Source organism: Triticum aestivum, chromosome 2D, assembly GCF_018294505.1.
Source record: "Triticum aestivum cultivar Chinese Spring chromosome 2D, IWGSC CS RefSeq v2.1, whole genome shotgun sequence".
Lineage (NCBI taxonomy): Eukaryota > Viridiplantae > Streptophyta > Magnoliopsida > Poales > Poaceae > Triticum > Triticum aestivum.
Genome location: NC_057799.1, coordinates 349,107,380 through 349,121,285, shown reverse-complemented (window position 1 = coordinate 349,121,285; position 13,906 = coordinate 349,107,380). Strand labels below are relative to the sequence as shown.

The 13,906-nt window shown below is 45.5% G+C and overlaps 2 protein-coding genes across 3 annotated transcripts; one reads left to right on the top strand and one right to left on the bottom strand.

The window, feature by feature from the left end:
- The first annotated feature begins 1,910 nt into the window (after positions 1 to 1,910).
- Positions 1,911 to 8,055, top strand: LOC123053095 (nuclear transport factor 2). Of its 2 annotated transcripts, XM_044476492.1 has the most exons (9): positions 1,911 to 2,154; positions 2,249 to 2,389; positions 2,498 to 2,846; positions 2,936 to 3,171; positions 3,685 to 3,847; positions 3,931 to 4,052; positions 4,144 to 4,209; positions 5,949 to 6,015; positions 7,573 to 8,055. In XM_044476492.1, the coding sequence occupies exons 1-9, from the start codon at positions 2,083 to 2,085 to the stop codon at positions 7,815 to 7,817; spliced, it is 1,461 nt and encodes a 486-aa protein (XP_044332427.1). In that variant the 5' UTR covers positions 1,911 to 2,082; the 3' UTR covers positions 7,818 to 8,055. The 2 variants fall into 2 exon arrangements, with proteins under 2 accessions (XP_044332427.1, XP_044332426.1); XM_044476491.1 differs by having other exon boundaries at positions 2,249 to 2,846.
- An 839-nt stretch (positions 8,056 to 8,894) lies between these two features.
- On the bottom strand, positions 8,895 to 11,826 carry LOC123053096 (chloroplast envelope quinone oxidoreductase homolog). The gene is made up of 4 exons (XM_044476493.1): positions 11,535 to 11,826; positions 10,480 to 10,621; positions 10,033 to 10,124; positions 8,895 to 9,883 (listed from the first exon to the last, which is right to left on the bottom strand). The coding sequence occupies exons 1-4, from the start codon at positions 11,613 to 11,615 to the stop codon at positions 9,191 to 9,193; spliced, it is 1,008 nt and encodes a 335-aa protein (XP_044332428.1). The 5' UTR covers positions 11,616 to 11,826; the 3' UTR covers positions 8,895 to 9,190.
- Between the last annotated feature and the right edge of the window lie 2,080 nt (positions 11,827 to 13,906).

Sequence of the window (13,906 nt, the reverse complement as noted above, 5' to 3'; positions counted from 1 at the left end):
TGAACTATAGGCAGGAGTTAAGAGGGTCCAAAAATTATGAGAATTTATGTGGAGGCTAGGAATGTGATAAGAAGATCATGTGCAAAGTTATAGATCAGATGGAATTATTTGAGTTTGAAAATATTCAAATCCTTTGCAAATGGATTTGAAGTGGAGCCAATATATGAAATAGTTCGAGGCCCTGAAAAATGAAACTGAAATAACTGATATTTTTAAGATGCCACATATTTGTTAACATGTTAAAGACATGGATGAATGCATGAAGTGCAAAACTGTTTATTAAATAAAAACAACAATATCAATATTTGGTTTATTACATTTGGGATGTTACACATACCACTGACTTCTTCATTGACCCAACCAGCACCGACGCCTCTTCCACCATGGCCACGTCCATCAAAGTTACCTCGACCATCCCTTCTTCCAAAATCGTCGCCTCGGCCACATAAACCAAAGTTTTCTCCTCGACCATTGCCACCAAAAAGAATTCGCCCATGCCACTTTCCTGTTATACCTTTTGGACCCCCTTCATATCCTCATTTGCACGTTCTAGGTGCCATACTTGCAACACATGATGCGCTAAAACTTCAAAATATTATCATATTGTACCAGGTAAAATTCTCTATTTTTCTTCCTTGTTACAACTCGTCCACATTCAAATGCATCATAACTCGCACAAAATTCCCAATGCATTGTAACTCCAACTCAATTTTTTCAACAATGTTAATCCCGGTCGCTAAGACCTTTACTAGGGAACCCTGCATGTATCCATTCTGGAGGCAATAGATCTACGCCCACACTGTGAGCCAGTTGAGCACAATTGATCCAACTGTGAAAGTTCATCATAAGGCTTGACCATCACTCGGAAATTGCGTAAATAACCATTGTCCTCCACCCGTGACCTTCATCCTTTCACCAAACAGAAGCATTGAGTAGTAAAAATATTATCCTGCACCGCCCTTATCATGTTATCCTTTACTGGGATCCAAACAATGCTCATATTGGCAATGAAGGCTTGATATGTGAACTGATTTTGCGTATAAACTTTTGCCACTGTCATCCACTTCATCTCCTCTCGCATGACGTTGATTTCATCCTCAAAGGCCACATATGGAACTCACTTTCCTCCAATCCCATATGCTCTAGCAAATAGATGATCACATCCTCCTCGCCCTTTTCGGATCCTCCGCCACTTCTCCGCTTTGTAGATGAGCTAGACATTGATGTTGTCTTCTCACCTCTCCAAAACCCTAGATGCAAAAACCGTGGTTTGTACTCTGCCCTAATATGTCGCCAAAGCTAGACAAACTCGCATGCCCCCCTACCCCCTTTATCAGCTCGAGCGACGGGGTTAGGGGAGGAAGAGATCTAGATAACGGTGAACACGCGATGGAATTAGTCCTCGGAGAGGAGAGAAATACTAGATGGAAGCCGACAGGCGAAAAACTTAGGACCTCACATTTTACAATTTTCTTTGACAGTGGACCTCACATTTTATACATGTTTTCATACATATATACTAATAATTTTCAAAAACTACCAAACGAATCACAACAGAGCGACACAAGTACACAATGTAGGACTGGGCCACTGGGGAGGCTCCACCTTTTCGTGGAGTTGGGGCTGGTCAAAGTCTAATTCAAATCCCAGTCTGACACGTTACACCGGTGTGGCGTGCGTCAGATCAGATCACCATCGCATCGCGGCAACCGAAAGCACATCCGCGCCCAGCCGTAGCGGCCGGCTGGAGCAGATCACGGATCAGTGTCACTGGCCGAAACCCCAAATGGGCAAAAACCACTGGGGAGAACACACGCACTCCCGCTCCGTCCCATCGCGGCCGTCGAATCTCCCACGCAACGGCCGTGGGCTCGCCCCCGCGCCTGCAGCCCTGGCCTCACCCCACTCGACCCTCCACCACTCTCCCTCCCATTCCCGTATAACCCCCGCAGCCGCCGCCGCCCCTCCCCCTCTCTTCCTCCCTTGGCCAAATTTTGCGGGAAACGCGACGCCACCCGGAGAAACCCTCCTCCCGCACCTCGCCTCCCCCCTGCCAAAACCCTCGCCCCTCCTCCTCCTACGATGGCCGCGCCGACGCCTCCGCCCGCCGCCGCCCCCGCCGCGGCGCCAGGACCGACGCCGCCGGCGCAAGTGGTAAGCTCGCGACTCTCCCTGCCTCCCGATCCGTCCGTTGCCGAGCCGACTCGATCCGCCCTGACCCGATTCGTGTGCGGTCTTCGTCTTCCAGGTCGGCAACGCCTTCGTGCAGCAGTACTACAACATCCTCCACCAGTCCCCGGAGCTCGTCTTCCGCTTCTACCAGGAGGCCAGCCGCATCGGCCGCCCCGCCACCACCGGCGCCGACATGGACACCGTCACCACCATGGAGGTACCGCTCACTCCCCGTCCGTTGTTTCCTCGGTTCAGATCTGGGCATCTGGGGGCCTTAGAATGTTGGGAGACTTTCTCAGGGGTTCTGAATGGTTTCTTCTTGCAGGCGATTAACGAGAAGATCATGTCCATGGACATCGCGCGGGCGGAGATCAGGGGGGTGGACGCGCAGGAGTCGCTATGTGGCGGTGTGACCGTGCTCGTCACGGGCCACCTCACAGGGAAGGACGACGTCTGCCGCGAGTTCGCGCAGTCCTTCTTCCTCGCGCCGCAGGAGAAGGGTTACTTCGTGCTCAACGACATACTACGTTATGTCGGGCAGGGTGAGGCCGACCCGTCATTGCCGCCACCTCAGCAGCAGCAGCCGGCACCGGAGTTGGATGCAGTGGTTGCCCCTGCTGCCGCCCTGGCAAATGGTACTGTTGCCCCCGTGGAGAGTGTGCCTCGCGAGCAGGGTGCGTTGTGTGTAACATCTTGATCTATATTTTTATTTACTTGTGAACCACGTGATCCTTTGTTAAATTGCACATTGTCCTGTTTGTAGAGGCTTCGCCGCAGCCAGAGCCGGATCTCTCTGAGTCTGTTCCTCATACCAACGAGGAGGAGGATCCCAAGGAGGAGGTTTACAACCCACCGAATGACACGGAGGTGCCTGTTGTGGAGGAAACACCGGTTCCTGAGGTCATAGATGAAGTGCCAAATAATGTAGCAGCCTCCATACCGGTTTCGGCTCCCCCTGTACCACATGAGGAGGCCCCTAAGAAGTCGTACGCTTCAATTGTAGGTTTTGGATAACTGTTATTTTTCATCTAGATCATCTATTTCTGATATTTAAATTGTGTATATTACTATATTTCTTAGTCTCTTAAATCTGAGCATAAGTGAAAAGATATAACTGTCAGTGTTAAGTTCTGCATATATTGAAATCTTGTGTAAAGATGTTTAATCAGTAGTTAAATTTTTATGGGGTTTTAATGCTTTATTAAAATCTGGAGAGTAAATGTTTACATGAAGCTTCTATGGTCTCACTTTTAAGGTTATTGTTGTTGCTTAACTGATTCTGGAATGAAAATACTACAGAGCAGCACAATAAATATTAGTGAGCTTTCTTACTTTTATCTTTTGCCGGGGAACATGAATGGAAATACATGTTATGTACATCACTGTTGTCTATCTAGTGCCTTTGGTTGATGAATTGTTTGAAGCTTGTTGATGTTGCGGATGATATGTACGTTGGCTTATGAATTCACCTTTTGAGATTCTCATTACCTTTGCATTATTGTTTTGCTCCAGGTCAAAGTCATGAAAGCAGTTCTGCCACCAAATTCCGCAGTTCCTTACAGGCCTGCACCACCAAAACTGGAGAAGCAAGCTCCTGCTCCTGCCCCATCTGTCGCTGTTGATGCTCCAACTTTCAGTCCTAATCCTGAGAGCAGCAACATTCAAGACCCAGAAGGTATTATCTAAATCCAATATTGCATTGAAAACCTTCTTAGTACACTAACATCTGACAGAAATACTGGACAATATTTGTTGAAGTTGATGCGCTTGCGGTGTATGTAAAAAATCTGCCCTTACATGCCACACCTAGCCAATTAGAAGAGGAGTTCAAAAGATTTGGTACTATTAAACACGATGGTATCCAAGTTAGAAGCCACAAGGTACGTTTTCTTCTCTCAACATGATGATGAGTTTTTTTTTCAGTAAAATAACTTGTAATATCTTCTCTTGTATTATCAATTGAAAACACAGATTCAAGGGTTCTGCTATGGCTTCATAGAGTTTGAGGATGCCAGCTCAGTTCAAAGTGCACTAGCGGTAATTTCAGTCTACCTATTAAATCATCAGCTTGCTCTCTGTTACTGAAGGATGCTTTCCAATTTTTATTCTAGTTACATAATCTGTGTGTAGTTAATGGGAATGCCTGTAGTGAGTTTGTTTTGGATGATGTAGATGTTTGTTTAACTATACAAGCATGAGCATAGCATTCTTTTACTTCTTTTTTCCTTCTACATGCCTGTTGCCTTGAAACTCTGTTTTTTAAACTTCGTCTTACCTAAACTACTAAAAACAAAGCAAGTTCATTGTGTTTATGTACTTGATTGGTGCTGCCTTCGATTTCTGGTCCAAATGATCATGGGAAATGGAGAGCAGCAGGAAGTATATTAGATTGGTGTTGCCTTTCATTTCCCACCAGGGAAGGATGGATGTATGGAGTTATTGACTAGTAGTGGATAAAGTTTGTATCACCTACTCGTAATATAGACATGCTAGCAGGAATGATGGATGTATACATAGTTAAAAAAGTAGTGCTACAACTTAGTTAGAGAATGCGTGAGTTGGAGATTTTCAAACCCTGTTCTCAATCCCCTAACACATGCATGAGTTGTTCGCTATCTGACTATCTGTAGAGAATGTTATTCCATGCTCTTTGGTGTTCAATTTACAAGGTTCTTGAGGAATTTATCTTGTTTTCTTTTGTTCGATAATTATTTCTAGTCATATGCTACTATGTGACTGACATTTAATTGTTGCTTCCACTTGTTCTTTGGTGTTCAATTTACAAGGTTCTTGAGGAATGTATCTTGTTTTCTTTTGTTCGATAATTATTTCTAGTCATATGCTACTATGTGACTGACATTTAATTGTTGCTTCCACTTGTTCTCGCACTCTTAATCCTAGATCTTGTTTGGTTCGTAGTTTTGATGACTTGAGTCTGTTACATATGTTTGTTCAGTTGGGCTATAAACGAATACCATGTAATCGGATAACACCTCTATTTATGTGTGATTACACCCACCTCATTCTGAAACAGAAAATGCTGCATTGCTCGTCTCTCTTCCTGCACCCGAATCCCCTTTCCCCTCCATCACATATCCCACTCACCGCATCCCCTACACCTGGATCTCTTCCTCTGTCCTCTTTTCCGCCAAGCAGCAGCGACATCGTCGCTCCATATGAGAAGCACCACCATGGAAAGAGCAGTGTCGACCTCTGATATTCGTTACTGCATGAACTTGAATGGCTACGAACGAACTGTGTTGTGCCGTGGTGGTGGGAGGAAGCCATGGAGCTGGCATTGCTGTAGATGCGGTGGATCAGCCGAGGGTGCAGGTCTTGGGTTGCTTCGATTCCGTTCTTCTGTGCTGCTGGCTTGGTCAATTTGTTGTTATTTGTGAGATTGATGCTGGATCAATCGGATTTCTTTTATTGATTGGGTTGGTTAAATCAATGTGAGATCTATTTTTTTTATTTTCTTTTGGTCTATCTTACCCAACAGAGCATACCAGAGACAAGATAAGAATTGATTATGTTACAGTCCGTGGCTGAAGCCAAACAAGTTTCCTATTTTGGTCATGCCGTTTACATTGCCGGAGTAATCCGATTCCAATTAAGTTTACAGTGCTTATTTTGGACCACACATGTTCCTGGATTGTTAGTTATGCTTCTGATTTTATTTTCTTCTCTTAATGAATCAACTTCCATGACTGCCCATATCAATTTCATAAGCTCCATACTTGCATTTTTATTTTATCTGATTAACTCTTATTCTGAAGGCTTCTCCTGTGACGATTGATGACCGACCATGCCACGTCGAAGAAAAAAGAACTCCTGGTTCACGTGGTATGTTTCTGAAAGTTCAACTTAACCCTGAATGTAAAAAATGTAAGAATGTACAAGGTTTTGGTCTTCTGGGAGAAATTCCATATATATATATATATAGTGTTTCTTATTTAATGATAATAATGACAATGGATGCATAACATATCCGTTGTGATGTAGTTATGCTTGAAGTTTCAATGTTTGACATGTATATATATATATATCTATATATTTGGCTCACATGTATTGTTGTTGGCACTTTCATTTGTTCCAGTTTAAGTTAAATATTATTCCAGCCTATATATATATATATATATATATATATATAATATATATATTTATTTATATACGGTGACGCTAAACTGAGCGAGAGCGCAAAGTTCTTATTCTGTGCGCCGGTCGCTAACCACCCGCGTACCACGCCACTAAGTCAGTGCAGTCCCACCCCGCTAATTGTGTGAGGGTAAAAGCAAGTAGTAAATATAGTAATGAATTTAATTTTGATTACCACTCCACACACCCACATTCGTCTCGCTAATCTTACGAGGGTAAAAAGAATTGGAATGTGACTCGTATTGCTTGGGATGGTAATACCATATGCAAGAAAAAGTAACGGATTTAAATTGGTTACGACTCGTCATGCACGACACCCCGCTCCGTGGATGAGTCGTTCTTCTAACCCGGTAAAGTAGCAAGGAAATATAGTAATAGAATTTAATCTATTACTACGTGCCATGCACCATTCTCCGTGAGGCAAACCAACCAATCTTCTAACCTGGTAAAAGAACTGGAAATAGTAATGGAATTACTATATTATATTTTACTTTACATTGCAGTAACAGAATATACTTTATTACTATATTTTACACCAATTTTACTACGAGGCAGATAATTATGTGGAGACAAGGAAGAATAGGTGCAACAGTAACATATTTTCTTCCGTTACTACTTTTCCCATGGCTCATTACTATGTACCACATGGACTAATTATGTGGTCGTGGCGAGGCGGGGAATAGATGCGTCCAGTGGTAATGAAAACAATTCAGTTACTATAGTGTCCATCGATTTTACCACCATGCGGGGGGAAAATTGCTGATTTTTTCGAACGACCAGTGCGACACATGCGTAGCCGGTCTGGTGTCCAGCCGGAGCGTAGAATTAGCGCTTTGCGCTCCTGCTCACATTAGCGAGCCTATATATATATAGGCTCGCTAATATATATATATTTGGCTTACATGTATTATTATTAGCACTTTCATTTGTTCCAGTTTAAATTAAATATTATTCCAGCCCACTGCTTGCCACTTTGCATTTTGGTATTCTGTGTATTTTTGTGTGTATTGTGAACAAATTACAATTTCTGAGATGAAGATGAAGCACACATATCTAATTGCTGAATTATTTTGATGCACATGTGGCTAAAACCTAAACTGAAGCACCCACCCTTGCTTGTACATAATCTATTTTTATTTGAAATATGACAAATTACATTTTCTGTATTGCTTGAAAAACTAATGACGGGTGTCTGCCATTTTTCTTCAGTTGATTGATACATGTGCTATTTTCTTCTGGCTTCAGGTAGTAGCAGGGGAAGGTTTCCACCGGGTAGAGGTGGTAATTTCCGAGGTGAAGGCATGAGAGGCCGTGGTAGTTACACTGGAGGGAGAGGCTATGCAAGGGGCGAGTACAACAACTATCGATCTGATTTTGGAGGCAGAGGCGGTGGTAGAGGCGGCTCAGGTCGTGGAGGTGATGTTGGCTACCAGCGGGTTGATCACTCTGGCACCGGCGGGCGTGGTGGTGCCCGGGCAGCTGCAAAGTGAGTTTGGTAGCTATGCGTTGGTAGAAGTTTGCTATTTCATTGTCGTTGAACGTACTAAGATTCACAAAAATGGTGTGTCGTGAGCTGGGTTCATGTGCGGTCGTTGTCAGCGTATTCAGGTCATAAATTGATGCTCTCCTTGTTTTGTGGCAAGGAAAGCAATGGTGATATTGGTTACTAATTGTAGAATATTACAATCTATTCAGATGCAGTCCTAGTAAGTTTTGGCATTCTTTTGAGCTGATGCGTTGTTGGATTTTCTTTACATATTATGTTACAATTCGAACATCAGTTTTTTTTAGCATGGCAAATCGAACACCTGAGATGGCAAATTATGTTGTTTTGTGGATGGCAATTTTGTAAAGCAAGCATGGGCAATGCTTGCTTAAAACATTGCTTGCTTTGAAAATTTGTCATCGCACAACATAACTTGATAAAAAAGTTTGATTTGCCACTATCTAATATCTGATGTCATATTTTTAGCCTTTTTGATTATTTAAACTAGGTCACCTGATTCGCACAAGACGGAGCACAAGTAGTTTACGCCGTATCGTCACGAGCTTGATTTGCTGTGCAAGTCAACTTCAGTTTTTATTAACTGGTGTGGGTAATTGTTTAGAGTTGCTTGTCTCTTCGGAGATTTGGATGGAGCGAAACGCTTGGGTTTTCCGTAATACCGCGGTCCTGGTAGGAGTGTTAGTCGTCAAGATTAAAGATGAATGCTCGCTTTGAAGCCTTGCGGGCGCAAAGCATTTGTGTAATATTATGCTGCGAGAGCAGTGGCCTGTAATCAGGCCTTTGGCCATCAACTCTAAACTCCTCTCTTATTCAATAAAAATGGCAAATCTTTTGCCTCGTTTTAAAAAAAATTAGTGCACCAAACCCCTTTTTCTGGAACGACTAAATGGCATCACAGTCCCTGTGCTTTGGAATTGAACTTCCTAATTTGGTCTGCTATATTCAAGAGACGTCCTACGCCCCTACTGTTCTGCTTTGGGCTCTCAGTATACGATTTGTTCTTCTGCAGAGGTCAACGGTTCTTTGTTTGGATCGAGAAAAAACTGAAGGTGATACTGAATTCTGGCCAACAGATGACCACTGCAGCACTTTGTGGTGGTTCACAAAGCATCAGCAAAGAGCGAACTGTATTTTTGACAGCACAATGCTATTGTTTACGATAGCCATATACAGTTTGTTGCAACTCATATCTCTCAATACCCTTTTAACAAGATAATATAATAAGCTGAATAAACGAACATCACCCCAATAAACAAACGCACAAGTGACTAGTCTGTATGATTACATCCTAATAAGTATTCACGTCCACTGTCTGTATGCAAGTCCTTTTGTAATACTAGCAAGCGTCGACGACGATCAGCTCTCTATCTCAACGGCAATCTTACCAGTGGCATGGCCATCGATACTGCTCTGCCACGCCTTGCCTGCGTCGCTCAACGGGAACTTCGAGTCGATCACCGTCTTCAGCTTGCCTTCCTTGAGCAACCCAACCAAGAACTCCAGGTCCGCCTTGTTGGGCGACAGGAGCAGGGGCACCAGGCGCTTCTTGGAAAATGTCACCCTGTGCAGCGCAGATGTGAGGATGGCCGAGAAGTTGGGGGTGATGTCGATCACTCTCCCGGCATCACTGAGCAATGGCTGGAAAGACGACCAGCTGACACCGATGGTGCAGTGAACCACGCCGTCGTACTTCCTGCCGGAGGGGCTCTGCAGGCTCGCCCCCTCTGGGGTCCTGTAGTCCATCACCTCGTCTGCGCCCAAGCTCTTCACAAGATCCATGTTGCGTGCGCCGCAGGTGGCGGTAACATGAAGGTTCGCTAGCTTTGCAAGCTGCACCGCGTACAGGCCTACGCCGCCAGAGGCAGCGGTGACCAACACGTTTAATGGCTTGCCGGTGCCGTCAAACTTGGCACCAATGGACCTCAGTGCCTGGAGCGCAGTGCCTGCAGCAATAGGAAGCCCAGCACCCTCAGCTGCAGAAACCTCAGCTGGCCTTTTGACGGTCAGGTTTGCGGATGCTACAGCATACTCTGCCAGTCCACCTCCGTTCTGTAACAGCAAAAGACATTATCACATTAACGAGTTTACAGCAATATTGTTTTTCTTTAAAAGAAGCGAATTTGTTCTGAAATCATCTTCTTTCTAAGTATGAAGATGACAAACATGGAAATGTGTTGTCATGAGTGAACTTCACTCACAAAAGAGTTCAGCATGGCGACGACTTGATCACCCGCTGTGAGACCTTTCACTCCGGGACCAACATCAACAACTACTCCTGCAACATCAGTCACTGCAAGAAAAGGAGCAGTAGAGAAGAGATGCATCTATCAGCAAGTTCATCTATCAGCAAGTTGTTTCATGCACACACACACACACACAAACACACACACACACACACACACACACACACACACACACACATATGCTATCTTTATCATAAGCTGATTATCAGATAAGAGACATCCTGGATAGTTGTTAAAGGTGAAGAACAAAATAACATAGCAAGACTGACATGATGAAATAACGTTCTCATAACTACGCTTGGTGCTATTTTGTTCTCTACATAGGAAACCTCCAAACAGAATCCATGGTTGATAGAAAATGGCTAGCATCCACGCAGTGGCACTATGAATGAGGATAGTTACCTGGGATAAAAGGCAGTCTACGAGGCAGCAGAGGCCGCATGTCCCCCTTCTGTATCTTCCAGTCAACTGGGTTGATGGTTGCAGCTTGCAGTTTCAGCAGGACCTCATTCTTCTTTGCTGAAGGGACGGGGACTTCTACATGCTGCATTAGAGAGATTTCAGAATCACAGGTTTATAGGTTCTACTGGTTCATCTTCATGGAAGAAGGAAATATTATGTTTACTGTTCTCCTTTCTTTTAAAAAACAAACTACTTTGATTTGTTTGTTAATTAATTAAGCGGTATAAGCATCAAGCTGTCCGGCAAACCTCTCTAGGCTAAAATAGGGTTCTTGTGAAAAGAATCCCCCGTCGACCGATTGACTCACAATGGGAGCTCACACAACTGACTTGGTCATCTCAATCTTATTAAAATTTACAATAAGTTGTCTCTGGTGCTTTTCCAATCATCTAACACCAGACATGTGCAACTTTTAAATAATAAATTTCCGACTGACTCGTCATCGGAATATGTTTGGGATCCAGGGGTGCTGACTCATGGGTCACAATACAAAAACTATTGTGCAGTGCTTTTCCGAGCATCCAACAGCAGGTATGCGCGACCTATTTAACTAATTCCACTGTAACACATCTTAACCACTCCTAAAGCCAAGTAGACACGAGAAAGAGAGAATATATCTAGCTAGTGCAACACACGACCACCATAGAAACCACTAAATTACTCAATAGATCATACAACCACCGAGTGCCCATCACAAATTATACAGCAAAAGCCGCTAGAGCAAAGTTTTATTACTTGAGTAAGCTACAGCTAGCTACTTGGCTATTTGTCTTGCCATAAAAAACAATTCAAAAGAAAGGATTCAAGTGAACTGACTGCGATCTCCACCAAGGGGTTCCTAACATATACTCTAATACTTAGTACTAAGTGTAGTCAATTAGCCAGTGAATCGCCCAAATCATCCTTGGCACCAAGGATACCAATCTCGCGCGCCGACCAGAACACAAAGCAAACTAACAAGCTTCGACCCGCTATCCCGAACAGTAACTGTTTACCTTGAGGCCGACGGCGCCTCCGCCGCAGGCGTCGTACTGCACGGCCCGCATCGTCGCCGGCGTCGTCGCTGGGGTGGCCATGGGACGGGGGAAAGAAGAGAGCGCACGGAGGGGAAGAAGCCTCGTGAGTATCGTGGGGGCGGCTGTTTGCGTGTGCTTAGCGGATGCGTGGCCGGAGATGCTCAGGGGTTGGGTTGGTTGGCTCTCTGGTTCTTGGGGTACACGTCCTCTGTCTCTCTGGGCTGAGATCTATATACGCACGCCCACGCGAGGAATCCTGGGTTTTGACGCGTGGGCCCACCCCGTCGGCGAGTCTGGGCCGTAATATCGAGTTGGTTCTAGAAGGCCCGCTGATGTGTGTGCGGCCGGGCGCGGGACACACGCGGCGCTCGTGACTGGGCTGACACGATTCATAGCGCCGTGGCCGATGATGTTGGCTCGTTTGGTCCCGAACGCAGCAGTGTGTGAAAAGCGGGCGTAGCGTTCCCGCGCCCGGCCCCGTGACGCCACCGCCGACGATGGTCGCCTCGCCTGTGCGAAGGCTGCATGCGTCGTTGTCTGGTGCCAGGCTGCGCACCTCGACGGCGTGGGAACGCGGTCTTTGCGTGCTTGATCGTGTGTATGTGTCGGCAAATTCGAAACGGGCCTCCAGCCCAGGTACTGCCGCTATCTGCACCAGCCAACCTTGCACATCAGAATTCTGTATTTTGCTGTGTATTAGCACAACGCTTCGCTTCATAATCAGAATTGGCTAACTGGCAGGTAGAGGCGCGGCGTAGGGCCGGTGTATTTTAAAATGAGAGAAGATGTAGCGGTTGGTCTAGGGGCGAGCTGTTTACGTACAAGTCCATTTGTGGTCCCTTCTGTTCAGATCATCAGTTGACCTCTGGTACAAAGGATGGGGATTACTCGCGTTGCTCATATGAGTAGCAGTTTCAAGACAGTAAAATTCAATAAATTTACCTCTACTGATATAGTTCAAATCCTATTTATTCCTCGAGAATCATCATTCTGAATTAATTTAGATTTCCAAGACTGTCTTATTGTGTCTAGATCTGTGGCTATAGCATGATTGAGTTTTCTTTCTTTTCTTTTTTCAGCTATTCGTGAGGACCTTTTTGCTTTGATGTTTTAAATCTCACAAATTTTATTTATATTTCCTTTTATGGCCTAAAGGGCATCGGCTACTTTTATGAAAATCGTTGTTTTATATCTATTTACAGGAAAAGGAAAAGAAATCAATTTTAATCTGTATACTTTCGAAATGATAAAAAGGAGTAGGAAACAAATCTGAATATTGTTGTTTCTTCATAATACAACATCATGCTCATTTTCGGTTTTCTGCTGACTACATCGACAATGCTATCTGACTTTCACGATCGGCCCTTGTGTCGTCCATCAGGCGACTCGGGGGCGATTAGGGATCCACCGCGCCGCCTCCCCTTCCTTCCTCGCCGCCACCGGAGACGACCGCCGGGAAAGCCCGCACGGGCGCCGGGGAAAGTGGTGGCAGGGATCTTGGCACTCCGATCGATCTCGCGGACCGGAGACTCGATCGGAGGCCTGCGGTTCCCGGGGCGCCTGCCCGGCAGGCGAGGCCGCGGATACGATGGACGTGGATGGAATCAGTGGAACAACAGTGGAGGGCGCGTCTTCGTCGGAAACCAATGGCAGCGAAACTTTAACCCACCACCCGACGAGTTCGTCGAAGGCGCCACGGGACCGCACTACCGCCAAAGAGGTGGTCGGGGTGGGGGTGCTGGGTTCGGTCGTAACCCACCTCCGCGCCGCCCCTATGTGCCCAAAACGGCTCCTAAGCTGACACTCCCGCCAGCGGGGACTGGCAGCGGGGCGGCCAAAGCGGCGGACGTCGCCGCTTCTTCCTCTGTAACACTGCCTGAGGCGGCGGCAGTTAAGGCATTGGCATCGGTGTCTGTTCCCACATCCACACCTACAGATGACAGATATGCTCAAAGTGACAAAGGTAGCGATAAAGCAGAGATGGTGCGTGCTAATAAGGCGGCGCGTAAGAAGGAAAAGATGAGCTGTTATTAATGTGGTGAGCCAGGTCACTTTGTGATTGATTGCATGACGGTCTTGTCTGACATTTGCCTCAAACCTGGGCACTCATCGGATAATTGTGCTTTGCTTTCGGCTCCTAAGCCTGTGGTGACTATATATGGTGTTTGCAACAATAAGCTTAGGTTCTTTGAAACTCCACGCATGGTCTCAGTGACCGCTCGCCGGGAGTGCTCGAAGTTCGGTCTAGTCAAGGTGACTAAGGGGACACTGACAGATGAACAGGTGTCTCGGGAGCTCAGACAGCTGGTTTCGGAGTCCTTCCATTAGGCTCTTGTTCTGGTGGATGATTA

Bases quoted from the DNA above. Each gene is read 5' to 3' on its own strand.
- LOC123053095 (XM_044476491.1), top strand. From the start codon at position 2,083: ATGGCCGCGCCGACGCCTCCGCCCGCCGCCGCCCCCGCCGCGGCGCCA. The intron at 3,172-3,684 runs GTAGGTTTTGGA...GTTTTGCTCCAG, and splicing joins AGAAGTCGTACGCTTCAATT to GTCAAAGTCATGAAAGCAGT. The intron at 3,848-3,930 runs GTATTATCTAAA...TATTTGTTGAAG, and splicing joins CAACATTCAAGACCCAGAAG to TTGATGCGCTTGCGGTGTAT.
- LOC123053096 (XM_044476493.1), bottom strand. From the start codon at position 11,615: ATGGCCACCCCAGCGACGACGCCGGCGACGATGCGGGCCGTGCAGTAC. The intron at 10,125-10,479 runs GTAACTATCCTC...CTTTTCTTGCAG, and splicing joins TAGACTGCCTTTTATCCCAG to TGACTGATGTTGCAGGAGTA. The intron at 9,884-10,032 runs GTGAGTGAAGTT...TTGCTGTTACAG, and splicing joins TCGCCATGCTGAACTCTTTT to AACGGAGGTGGACTGGCAGA.